At 39.5% G+C, this 13,819-nt stretch overlaps 1 protein-coding gene across 1 annotated transcript in view; it reads right to left on the reverse strand.

Moving 5' to 3' along the window:
* ANXA4 (annexin A4) overlaps nt 1-13,819 on the reverse strand; it is a 64,138-nt gene continuing 50,319 nt past the window's right edge. Inside the window, exons 9-13 of the mRNA XM_066378060.1 lie at nt 12,483-12,576; nt 8,315-8,410; nt 7,683-7,741; nt 6,576-6,698; nt 1-1,019 (exon numbers count right to left, since the gene is read on the reverse strand). Of these exons, the coding sequence (XP_066234157.1) occupies nt 960-1,019; nt 6,576-6,698; nt 7,683-7,741; nt 8,315-8,410; nt 12,483-12,576 (432 nt within the window). The 3' untranslated portion in view covers nt 1-959. The remainder of the gene's footprint in view (nt 1,020-6,575; nt 6,699-7,682; nt 7,742-8,314; nt 8,411-12,482; nt 12,577-13,819) is intronic.

A 13,819-nucleotide genomic window follows, 5' to 3' on the forward strand; every position in this document is an offset into this window, starting at 1 on the left:
TTTTAAAGGCACCATATTTTATTAAAAGTATTTTTCCATGATGTATACAAACTGAACTTTTAAATTTAAATCCAAATACACTTCAGAATAATTCTAGAGTTGAAAGGCACAGTGCAAAGGTAAGTTAACACACATCAACAAAATCTAAAATGACTTAAAAATTATTTTTAGCACAAAAAATTTTAAGTAAAATTCAGAGCATTATATTTATCTTCAAGCTAGATTATGACATTAACCATAATATTGTGGAATGTTAGGCATTTATGTTTGGTAACCTGACATATATGATCTGTATAACCACAGTTAGAATTTCATTTCTTTGGACAACTTGGTGATCTTGGTATAGTTCAACTTGGAGAGAGTAAGTGATATTAACATGAGATGTGATGAATGAAATATCTTATCAAACCTAATAAAGATCAATTAACACTACTGACAAAACCTAAACAAAGGACATTTGTGGATGCTTTCAAACTGAAAATGTGAAATAGCAAATTGGACAGATAATCTTACTAACTAGAAGCTCACAATTTCAAATCAGGAAAGTACTAGCCACTCTAAATATTGAAGTAAGGAAGAGAAGTGATTTTAGAATAGTCTTCCAGTCTTCCACTTTAATAGATTTTCACCAAAAAGAAAACATAAAATAGTTAAATATATTCCAACTTCTGAGAAACACACATAAAGAAGAGGTCTGTTAAAAACATGGAGTACATTATTATTCCTAATTTTAAATCTCCTTTTAGGTTTTATAAGCTTTGAAATGCAAGTATAGCTTTAAAGCATCATATGAGTTATAATTATAGATGAATAATAATACAGTCTACATCTTAAGAGGCATCTGTAGGCGTTTTAATTTGGAAATAAGCATTCTGAGATAATGCTAATAGCAGTGTAGAAAAATGAAGTTAAAAAATATCAAGGTATGGGGAGTCCTCTCATTTTTCCAGGATTTTATTTTAGTCATCTCCTCCACAGAGAATAAGCAGGACCTTCTTGTAGTCTCCAGATGTGTCACCCTGAGGACAGGGAAGCAAAATTACAGTCAGATAAATGTGTTTTAAAATGGAATACACAGCCTGAACAGGCGGTGGTGCAGTGGATAGAGTGTCAGACTGGGATGCGGAGGACCCAGGTTCGAAACCCTGAGGTTGCTGGCTTGAGTGTGGGATCATAGACATGACCCCATGGTTGCTGGCTTGAGCCCAAAGGTCACTGACTTGAAGCCCAAGGTCACTGGTGTGAGCCCAAGGTTTCTGGCTTGAGCAAGGGGTCACTTGCTCTGCTGTAGCCTCCCCAGTTAAGGCACATATGAGGAGGCAATCAATGAACAACTAAGATGCCACAACGAAGACTTGATGCTTTTCATCTCTTTCCTTTCCTTGTCCCTATCTGTCCCTCTCTCTGTCTCTGTCGCAAAAAGACAAAACCAAACAAACAAACAAAAAAGAACGAAATGAATACACAGCTCAGGGTCATCTTGGTTAACTTTGTAAAGCTGGTCTGTATTTTTCTTAGAGTTATTTTAAAATAACATTTGTGATTTTTTTATTACAGAAATAATACTTGTTCAATGGAAAAAACAAAGACATAAAAGAAGAACATAAAAATCATTCATAATTCTACCATCTAGAGATTACTACTCCTTTTTTTTTGACAGAGACAGAGAGTAAGAGAGAAGGATAGATAGGGATAGACAGACAGGAAGGGAGAGAGATGAGAAGCATCAATTATTCACTGCAGCACTTTAGCTGCTCATTGATTGCTTTCTCATATGTGCCCTGACCAGGGAGCTACAGAAGACCGAGTAACCCCTTGCTCAAGCCAGCAACCTTGGGCTCAAGCTGGTGAGTTTTGCTCAAACCAGATAAGCCCGCGCTCAAGCTGGCGACATAGGGGTTTCAAACCTGGGTCCTCTGCATCCCAGTCCGACGCTCTATCCACTGCACCACTGCCTGGTCCGGACTCTTAACATTTTGGTTTATATAGATTCCTATGTGATGGGACTGTAGTATTCTGTATTCTCATTTTTTACTTAATACAGCCTATTTCCTCATTTTAATTCATTAACTATTCTTCTACATCATTATTCTTTTTTTTTCTTTTTGTATTTTTCTGAAGTGAGAAGCAGGGAGGCAGAGACAGACTCCCTCATGTACCCTACAAGTATCCACCTAGAATGCCCACTAGGGAGCAATGCTCTGCCCATCCCGGGCAATGCTCCATTGCAACAGAAGCCATTCTAGCGCCTGAGGTGGAGGCCATGGAGCCATCCTCAGCACCCGGGCCAAACTTGCTCCATGGAGCCTTAGCTGCTGGAGGTGAAGAGAGAGACAGAGTGAAAGGAGAGGGGTAAGGGTGGAGAAGCAGATGGGCGCTTCTCCTGTGTGCCCTGGCTGGGAATCGAACCCTGGACTTCTACACGCTGGCACACACCGGGCCGACACTCTACCACTGAGCCAACCGGCTAGGGCTACATCATTATTCTTTAATAATTACAGAGCATTCCATTGTGTATAGGTAAAATAATTTATTTCCTCACCCCCTCATTGTTGGACATTTATACTGTTTCCAATTTTGCACTATTGTAAACACTGCTGCAAGAGCATATTATAGTTAATTTTATGTGCATTTTCTTGATAATTTACTCAGGATAAATTTTTAGAAAAGAGCCTGACCAGGCGGTAGCGCAGTGGATAGAGCGTCGGACTGGGATGTGGAAGGACCCAAGTTCGAGACCCCGGGGTTGCCAGCTTGAGTGCAGGCTCATCTGGCTTGAGCAAAAAGCTCACTAGCATGGACCCAAGGTCACTGGCTCGAGCGGGGGGTCACTCAGTCTGCTGAAGGCCCGTGGTCATGGCACATTTGAGAAAGCAATCAATGAACAACTATGGTGTCGCAACGAAAAACTGATGATTGATGCTTCTCATCTCTCTCCGTTCCTGTCTGTCTGTCCCTATCTATCCCTCTATCTGACTCTCTCTCTGTCCCTGTAAAAAAATTAAAAATAAAAAAAAATTTTTAGAAAAGAGAACTTGCTGCATTAGTGAACGCATATTTTCTTAAGACTTTAGACATGGGTTGCAAAGAATCTTCCAGAAGGTGCTATAATTTCTACATAAAAAATTATATGGTTTAATTAATAGATCAACTTTTGTTACTGCTTCACAGGCACTAAAAAAAATTGAAATCTGTGTTTATCGAGTTTAAAGTATAATTTATATTTATTAAAGTAAATTTAATATATTCTTGATTATATATTTTTTTGCCTCATTGATCTGCCAAAGAATAAAGATATATTAAAGTCTCTCTTGCATAGTATTTCCATCAATGTTTTCTTTTGGGGCCTCAAAAATTCTTATTTATATATTTGAATGAAATATTATTTGACATCTAAAGTTTTATGAGAATTTAATCTCTGTTGTGAATCACTGACTTTATCAACATAATGTGATCCACTTTCTCCTATTTAATGCTTTTTCTCCTTACATTCTTTTTTTACTTATAGTATAATTTTCTACTTACTTTCTTTTTTTATCTTTGTCAAACTTTACCGTGGGCTTTTTATAAGCTTCTTACATGTCACTGTATTATAGTTGTTCCTTATATTTTTACCTTACCAGAGGATTTATTTTTATTATAACTTACATTTTTACCTTTTCTGTCACTGTTCTATTATTTACATATTTTATATTTCTCTTATGCTTTTTCTGACAACTATTCATAGGAAATTTATTTTTTATTTTTAATCTTTTCATCATGTGTGTGTACACACATATATTAACATTTATATATATACAAACATGTAATATAAATTTATTTATAGTAATGTTTTCTCAGGCCAATCAATATAGGGTGGAGCAAAAGTAGGTTTACAGTTGTACATACAGAAAAAAAAATACAATTAATAAATAATAATAGAATAAACTGGGTTTTTTTTTTTTTTTCTGAAGCTGGAAACGGGGAGAAACAGTCAGACAGACTCCCGCATGCGCCCGACCGGGATCCACCCGGCACGCCCACCAGGGGCGACGCTCTGCCCCTCCAGGGCGTCGCTCTGCCGCAACCAGAACCACTCCAGCGCCTGGGGCAGAGGCCAAGGAGCCATCCCCAGCGCCCGGGCCATCTTTGCTCCAATGGAGCCTTGGCTGCGGGAGGGGAAGAGAGAGACAGAGATGAAGGAGGGGCGGAGGGTGGAGAAGCAAATGGGCGCTTCTCCTATATGCCCTGGCCGGGAATCGAACCCGGGTCCCCCGCACGCCAGGCCGACGCTCTACCGCTGAGCCAACCGGCCAGGGCCAGAATAAACTGTTTTGTGAACTCAACTGTAAACCTACTTTTGTCCCACCCTGTATTTTTGTACGCCATCATTTTAGTGTGTGTATCACATTACATTGTATGGGTTTTCTGTAATTTATTGTTATTCCCCATTGGTTAATAAAAATACATAATAAATTATACACCCTAAAAGTATGCCATATTACTTTTTCAAATATAAATAATATAAAATAATGTAAATAACAAATAATGCTACAATGAAGATATAATATTTAGTATATTTTTTCACATTTCATGAAACAATTTTATTTAGATTTTTTTTAGATTTTTAAAAAATTAGATAAAATATGTAGATAACAAAATTTGCCATTATAGCCTCTCTTTTTTTTTAATTCAGTGAGAGGAGGAGAGGCAGGGACAAACTGCCACATGCATCCCAACCGGGATCCACCAGGCAAGCACACTAGGGGGGTGATGCTCTGCCCATCTGGGGCATTGCTGTGTTGCTCAGCAACCGAGCTCTTCTCAGTGCCTGAAGGGAAGGAAATGGAGCTAACCTCAGCACCTGGGCCAACTCGCTCCAATTGAGCCACGGCTGCAGGAAAGGAGGGGAAGAGAGAGAGAGAAGCAAGAGGGGGAGGGGTAGAGAAGCAGATGGACGCTTCTTCTGAGTACCCTGACGGGAAATCCAACCTGGGACATTCACATGCCAGGCTATACTCTACCACCGAGCCAACCAGCCAGGGCCCCATTATAGCCATTTTTAAGTGTATAATTCAATGGCACTATTTACATTCACAATGTTGTATAATCCTCATTGCTATTTCTAAAACACTTCCATCACCTCAACAGAAACTCCATCACTAGGAAGCAGTAATGAGTTGTTTTTATCAGCAGCTCATTGAATATTAGTGAGATTAAACATTTTTTATAAATTGATCATTTGTGTTTTATCTTTCATGAAATAAATGTTTATTATCCTTTCCCAGTTTTGTTTTTGGGATTTTTCTCTTTTTATTTTCTTAGCGATTTGTAGAAGCTCTTAATACAGGGGTATTAACCTTATATTGTATGTTAGAAATATATTTTCCCCAACTTCATTTGTGATCATCTATGAATCTTTAAAGTATTTAACTTACAGCTAGCTATATTTTATATAATGTTACCGCATAGGCCATACAGAAATAGAAACACATTCCTGAATCAATAATGCTACCATGAAAATCTGCAGCTCAAATCATCTAACTTCCAAGTTCTCGGTAGGATTCAGAATATTTCATTCACAGATCATATCCTGATTTGAAGTTTGTAGTGCAGACAACACAACTTTCTTGGGAAATGGGTCTTGGCTTCATATTCATGGCCTCGTAATTTTCCTCAAGAAACAAAACCCGGCCCTGGCCGGTTGGCTCAGCGGTAGAGCGTCGGCCTGGTGTGCGGGGGACCAGGGTTCGATTCCCGGCCAGGGCACATAGGAGAAGCGCCCATTTGCTTCTCCACCCCCAACCCCTCCTTCCTCTCTGTCTCTCTCTTCCCCTCCCACAGCCAAGGCTCCATTGGAGCAAAGATGGCCTGGGCGCTGGGGATGGCTCCTTGGCCTCTGCCCCAGGCGCTAGAGTGGCTCTGGTTGCAGCAGAGCGACGCCCCGGAAGGGCAGAGCATCGCCCCCTGGTGGGCAGAGCGTCGCCCCTGGTGGGCGTACTGGGTAGATCCCAGTCGGGCGCATGAGGGAGTCTGTCTGACTGTTTCTCCCCGTTTCCAGCTTCAGAAAAATACAAAAAAAAAAAAGAAGAAACAAAACCCAAGTAATGAAGGGTTTTCAGGGATGTGAATCATTCCTCGCCACCCCAAGCCATGTTAGCATGCTTGCAAGTCTGGTGCCAGGTAAAGGACAGCAATCCAGGATAACGAATGTGCTTTCCCCTATTTTTAGCAGACCTCATCTAGCCCTCAATGGCATACTGAATGACTGATTCAGTTGCTTCTCTTTCATTGTAAGCAGGTAGACAGAGAAATTGTTCTCTTGAAAGTATTCATGAAAGTATAATCTTTCTCTGTCTCGGGTCTACATGAAATAATTAGTATATTTACAATGCAGACATTTCCAGCTTCTAAGAGAATTAAGGCAGAGATTTAAACATCTGTATGAAAGGAAAGAGACTGCAATATCTGAATTAGAGTACCATCTTTAAAGGGAATGGTATCTGCCAACAAGAGGATAAGAGGTGTCTAAATACCTAGGTCAGAACCCCATTCTTTCATCAGAGCTTTCCCCGGGCCAGGGCATGGCTCCCTACCTTGATGAAGGAGTACAGAGACTTTCCATAGATTCTCTTGAAATTTGCCCGGATGTCTAACATATCAATCTCCGCTCGAGAAACCATCACTCTGATAAGGGTGTCATCATCGGTGCCCAAGCCCTACGGAAGAAAAGAAGATCCCAGCATATCAAAGTCTAGATGGTTTCAAGATAGTGCTCTTCTTTAGTCTGTCAAGGCTAGTGATGCATGACTCTCCTGATAATGTCCTTTGTGCCCCAATCTTAGAGGCATGTGGAAAATTGCGTCTCACCATGGTGTTCAAGCCTTTTTGCCAACTTACCTTTCCAATACTGTACTCTGTGTTCCGACAAGAGGAGAACTCACTGCCACTCTAGAGACACACCCTGTGTTCTCCAGTCTGCACGCCTCACTTGCAATGACCAAACACTTCTGCCATCATCCTTGCCTCCCCAGCCTTACCATCCTTCCTCCTATGTAAAATCCTCCAATGTAAAACTTCCTCTATGGTCCAGCTCAAACATAACAACTTCTTTATATATTCTTTTCTGATTTACACCTCCTAAACAAACAAATGTTTGAAAAAAAATATCCTATCCTCTGTTCCTATAATATTTGGACCCTCAACGACTGTCTTGCATTCTATTTTCTGATTGCTGTTTTGCACATACTTGCCTTCCCCTCAAGGCTATAAGTTTTTTGAGAGCAAGGACTACATTTTGATCTTTCCTGTACTGCCCATGGTTCCCAGCAATGGCACTGGCACAGAGCACAATTCACACTGCCAGTTGTTTGCATCCCTGTTCCATTACTTACTTCTTCACTGAGGACCCTGGGCAACTGCATGTCCTCTCTATGCTTAAGTTTTCTCATCTATAAAATGTGGATTGATAATAGTACATGCCCATAATGCTGTTGTGGGGGTAAAACTAATCTACATGTATAAAGCATTAGAAAGAATGATCACACATTATAAGTACTCAAGAAATATTACCTAGTATTATTATTAGCAGGCATTCAGTGAAATATTTGATGAATAAAAATTAATATATCAAACTGATTTTGTCCAATTTGGACACAAAGACATGTCAGACTCATTCAGATGCTAAAAAAGAAGCCTTTTACCTTCATAGATTTATAAAGCCTTTCAGCAAAATATGCAGGTTTGTTCCTCATGCACTTTACTGTCAAGAGATAAAAAAAAAGAAATAAAAAGGTTACAGATAAAATCTATCAAAAAATATGATAGCTATTTCCCATTTCTACCAAGTATGAAGCAGTATCTATCTCTTTGTCAGAAAAAATTTTAAGCAATGCTTTATGAACACAGGTTATGCTGAAGCACTTTCACAGATGGGAAGTAGTCTTAATTTATTGTCAAGTTCCTGAAGAAGTAATTAATAAAGGTCATTAAAGCAAGAGGCAGCATATAGTTTTAAAATGATTACCATCTCTAGCATATGAAGTTATTTGTTCTAACCATTCACAGACCTACAAGATGCAGCTAGTTTAGGATTATCTCTCCCATATCCTAAAATACAAATGTACAGAGGATATAAGATATATAAAGTCACATGGTACAATAACAGGTTGAATATAATCTTTCTTGTTTGAAATTCTGGATCACATCATGAGTGATTTAAACAAATTTTTTTATTCCTGAAATAAAAATTCTACATGCCATGACTACAAACTTATAACCATGAGAAAAGTCTGTAAACATTTTTTTCTCCACTTCCCAACCCCGACCAGCTTACCTATGGCCAGCAGGGCGTCTTCAAAGCTACCAGATGTTTCAGATTTAATACTCTGCTCAATATCCTTCTGTGATATCCTTTTGTATTCATCAAACACTACAAACAAAAATAAAATGGATTACAAATAATAAAAAAGAACAGAGGAAACTAAAATGTATGGAGAGAATGAACATTTTTTAACTAGACCACACTATTCTTTGGTATAATTCCAGAGGAAACTAATTAGCAATGTGGGTGAAAACCCAGGAGGCTCTGGTAAGTGGAATGGGCCTGAGGCAAGGAGGGCTTCAGGCAAGTACTTTCCCTTATTTGACCTTGTTTTCTCCCAATCTTTGGAGAGATTTGCTTTCTTTTTTCATTATTTCCTTAATAAACTGAGTGTATCTTTTAGTAATTTTGGCCTTAGTAATGGCCTGAATATCCAGCTTCCTCTTGGCTCATCAAAACTATAGCAATTCAGCCTCTTCAAAAATGAGTCACATTTGATAACAGCTGGTTGCAACTTTAAATAGACTTTAATATAATTACAGTTTTTTCACTTTTTTGCCAAGTATATTTGGATGTGATGAACATATTTTCCTTTCTTAGAGTGGATATCTGTTTATTTATCTTTATTTTGTTTGTTTATTTATCTCACTAACATCGCCTTTTCTGGGGTGCTGCCTCGGCCACTCAACATTGATTCTCGCAGGGCTGCCAATCCAAGGATACCCCTGCCCCCCAACGTACACCATAAGCTCTACCAATGGAGTGAGCAGTTCACCCAACCAGTATCAATCAGTCTTACCCTCCTGGGAATTTTTTATTGAGCAGACAGATTATGGAGATGGCCAAAACCACTTAGTCATCTTTACCTTAAGAGAACATAAGAATCACCTGGGAAACCTGTTACATTTCTTAGGTGTCACTCTCAGAGGTTTGTTCTAAGTCCGAAGTAGGGGTTCAAGAATCAGCATCTTTCATGGAGACCAGATTTTGGGAAACTGCCTTAGAAATAAAACCCACACCTCCCTTCTAGTGAGATCTCCAGAACTGCCTTGATTTCTGTTCTTTCTGGAGCTGTTCAGCTCTTCCTTCAATTTAATGAGCCACTAATAGGTTCCAATTTTCCTCTATTTCCTTTTACTTATTATTTCTTCTTTTTCCAAGTGAGAAGAGGGGAGATAGACAAACTCCTGCATGCACCCTGACCGGGATCCATCTGGCAATCCTTGTCTGGGACCTATGCTTTGCCCATCTGGGGCCATGCTTACAACTCAGCTATTTTTAGTGCCTCAGGCAGAGGCTCCATGGAGCCATCCTCAGTGCCCAGGACTGATGCACTAGAACCAATCGAGCTATGGCGACAGGAGGGGAAGAGAGAGAAAGAAGGGGTAGGGAGAAGCAAATGGTCACTTCTCCTGAGTGCCCTGACCATGAAATTGAGCCCAGGACTTCCACATGCCAGGCCAATGCTCTACCACGGAGCCAACCGGCCAGGGCTATTTCCTTTTAAAAAAAAAAAAAAACAGGGGGAATGATGAGGGCTTCATTGGGATGTTGCCAAACACTGCTTATAATAATGCTTAGTATTACACCTAGGAGATAGAGAATTAACAAAATCTTAGCTATTATGAATTCTCACAATGGTTAACATAGGCAAGTAGCTAGATATTGATGGGGAAAGAGAACAAAGAGAATTAGGCATTATATTTATAAGACTTGGATAGTCTGCTTCCATAAGAAACTGTAGCATCCCATTTAGCTTAATTTGCTAGAAGGCTAACAACATTCATAAGCCCACTGCACATTTCAGGAACCCATTGTGTCCTCAGAAGTCGATTGTACCCTCAGCCCTCTAGACTCAAACTTGGGAGGAGTTTTCCCAAGACACTGCCAGTCCAGTGCTGGGGGAAGCAAGGAGGAAATTCTTCCATTTGAGAACATGCACAGTGAAAGTAAAAATGAGACAGGAGGCATGAAACCCTGGGAGATCCAGAAACAAGATTGGTTAAGGGGAGGAATGAACACCAGTCTGCGAAATTTTAAAGAAACTGATTGGTTAGCTTAAGGAAAAGCTAATCCTTTCCAGCCTCAAAATATAAACATGGGCTTAACAGAGGTCTGGCCCTTTATTGCTGTTTTTGCCCTTCTCTCTGCCTTTCTTGTTGGGGACTGCAAGTCAACAGGGTCCTTGTGGTTTAGATTTTGGGGGAACAGAGGTATGGAGAACTGGCAGTAAGCTGACAGGCTACTCAACACCCCACTTCACTTGTTTGGGTTGCTAAAGGCCAAGTTTTCCCCCACACCTCCATATTGGCTGTGAAGCTGAGTATTTGCACTCATCCCATCCCCCCCCACTTCATTTGCTTGCTTAAGTTGCTGGAAGCAATTTACTTGCCCTTCCTCTCACCCTTTGTTTGTTCTGGTGTTGGTTGATTTTAGTTATGCAGGGTGGAGGGTTTTCGGGCTTAAGAGAATTCTTGGGTTGCCTTGGAGATGTGTGACTTTGTATCAAAGACTTCCTTATTTGCATGTGGCTATATAATAAAGCAAACCAGGGGCTGTTTTGCTCTGTCTTTCCATCAGCTTGTAGAGGCCTCTGGATCCCATCCTATTTCTCTTTAAGTTTATTTTCTTCATTCCACATCGTTCTCCCTCAGGACCTGGAATTACTAGCTGCGCTGGTTTGCGGCACTTCCTGCTGAGAGAAATGCACTATCCCCGTAAAAAAAAAAAAAGAAATGCACTAGCCACATTTGCAGCCATGCTGCATCGGCTGGGAGCCAGACAATATCCAAAGTTCAGGCTTTGAGCAGTGCCTGGACTTGACTAAACTTTGGTATGAGATAAACCATGGCACAACTTTGATCTTCATACTGGGTTTATTGAAGACCAGATTGGATATTTTCCTTGGCAGGATGGAGATTAGACATTAGGAACCTGTAAGAAACCTTCTATTTCAACCCGAAATAAACCTTACTACAAAAGCCTAAGCTTCTCTAAGTGCAGGTCTAATAAAAAGCTTTTTATACAACACCATATATGAACCACATCAGAACTGGCATCAGAACTAATATCACTATTATTGTTGGTTGGTAAGAAATTTATGAAGTTTTTTTTAATCCAAAAAATGTTTAAAATATCCCCTTCCAGTGGCTTAAAAGCGTATCATTTTATAAACTGCCCAACTATTGACTTGTGCTTGGAAGTGATACTTGTTACAAATGTCTATGCATGAAATTGACTTCTGAGGACCTGCAGTTGTTGGGAATTTCCACCAGGGGGAGATTTGTATTATTAGTAATCAGGTAAGGGAAGGCAAATAGGGAGCTGAGTCAGAAAGTGGTGCCTCTGGATGGTACATAGCCCATGACATTTATTAACAGAAGTAATCACCTATTTCTTGTCATTGTGGAATAGCTGAAATAATTGCAACTTCCAAATGTGTTGTTATTTTCAATTACTTTGTTTTCAGTTTAGCAAACTCATTTTCAAATTTCTGACAAGTTTTGTAAATTGTATTTATATGGGCACTGTGGGTTTATAAAATTATGATATAGCATAAAGACCTAAATAGCTTATAAAAAAGATGAAATATTTTATTAAGCCCTTATTGCTGTTTACAAGAAGAAAATAAACCCGACAACAGTTATTCTACAATTGTTTGGTATCTTTTCCCCAAAGAAGTTAAAAGCACATTATATAAACTAGCATTATCAGAAGAAAATTAAAAACATTCCACATAGGAAATAAAATTTAAGTTATCCACAATTCATCTGATGCATCATACTCCCTAAAGAGAGCACTTCTATTAGGTTTATAGCTTGGATGTTAAATAGGAATAAATGTCAACCAACATCTCTATTTTCTTGCTTGCTTATGTACTGAAGGTTTTTTCTTATGTAACTCAAGTTATATAGAGTTGTTTTATTGACCATAAAGGGCAATTTTCTATAAACAGGAATGCCAGACTTCTATGAATACATCTGCTAATTATTCATAATTAATCTTTCAGAAATCAGTCCTCATGTACATCCCTGCACTCAACATTTCCATGATAAGACATCTAAGACAGTTTAGGATAATCAGTTTTTGTACCAAGTAAAGAGGAAAAGGTTATCAATTAATTATGGACAATAGAATTTTCACTCTTTCAGTTTCTTCGGAAGATGAGGCAGTGCCTTACCATGCAACAGATGATTTCGATTCCGGGAACAGAGAACAGTTAGAAATTTCACCTCATCTGTCCCCCATTTCTTCTCTCCAGCCTCATACAGGTCCTGAAGCCAAACAAAGCACAAGTTTAAAACACCACAGAGAAAGTGCCAGAACACATCCATATATTTCTAGAACTTTAAAGAGCTGAGCTGGCTTAGTGTTTTGTGGGTGACGAGGTAGAAGCGATAAGGGCGATGAGTGGTAACGACTCAGGATTTTTCCTTGGTTATACAACTAATGGAACCCTATAAAGTCTCTGTAAGAGTCAGGACAGACATCAGCAGCTCCCTACATGCAGCCTACACGGTTCTATCTTAAGAGCTAAAAGAAATGCCCTAGATTTGGGCTGTCCCATACACTAGCCAATAATCATATGTGGCTATTTAAGTTTTAATTAATTAAAATGAATGAAAATTACATAAAAGTTAAAATTCAACTCCTCAGCATCCTAGCTACAGTGCAGGTGCAGAACATTTCACACATGCAGAAAGTTCTACTAGACAACACTGTTCTAAGAATGAGCTATGATTTGCTTGGGATTACAAAAGTCTCACAGTAGAACCAGGACCTATCATGAATTACTTATTTTCCAACCAGGTAGGAATATAAAAAAATTGATTCTGGGCCTGACCTATGGTGGCGCAGTGGATAAAGCATCAACCTGGAAATGCTGAGGTTGCCAGTTCAAAATCCTGGGCTTGCCTAGTCAAGGCACATATGGGAGTTTATGCTTCCAGCTCCTCCCCCCTTCTCTCTCTCTGTCTCTCTCTCCTCTCTAAAAATGAATAAATAAAATAAAAAAAATTGATTCTGGTCACTTTAACTATCCTATTGATAAATCAAAACTATTATCTATATCACCTCACACCCATTAGGATGGCTGCTATTAAAAAAAATTACAAATATGGACAAGGTTGTGGAGAAATCAGAATATTTGTGCATTGATGGTAGGAATATAAAATGATGTAGCCTCTATAGAAAGAAGTATGGCTGTTCTTCAAAAAATTGAAAATAGAATTACCATATGATCCAGCAATACTATTTCTGGATATATAGTCATAAGAATTCAATGTGGCCTGACCAGGCAGTGGCGCAGTGAATAGAGCGTCAGACTGGGATGTGGAGGACCTAGGTTCGAGACCCTGAGGTCGACAGCTTGAGCATGGGCTCATCTGGTTTGATCAAAGCTCACCAGCTTGGACCCAAGGTCAATGGCTTGAGCAAGGGGTTGCTCGGTCTGCTGAAGGCCCAAGGTCAAGGAACATATGAGAAAGCAATCAATGAACAACTAAGGTGTCGCAACGA

Source organism: Saccopteryx leptura, chromosome 3 (assembly GCF_036850995.1).
Source record: "Saccopteryx leptura isolate mSacLep1 chromosome 3, mSacLep1_pri_phased_curated, whole genome shotgun sequence".
NCBI lineage: Eukaryota > Metazoa > Chordata > Mammalia > Chiroptera > Emballonuridae > Saccopteryx > Saccopteryx leptura.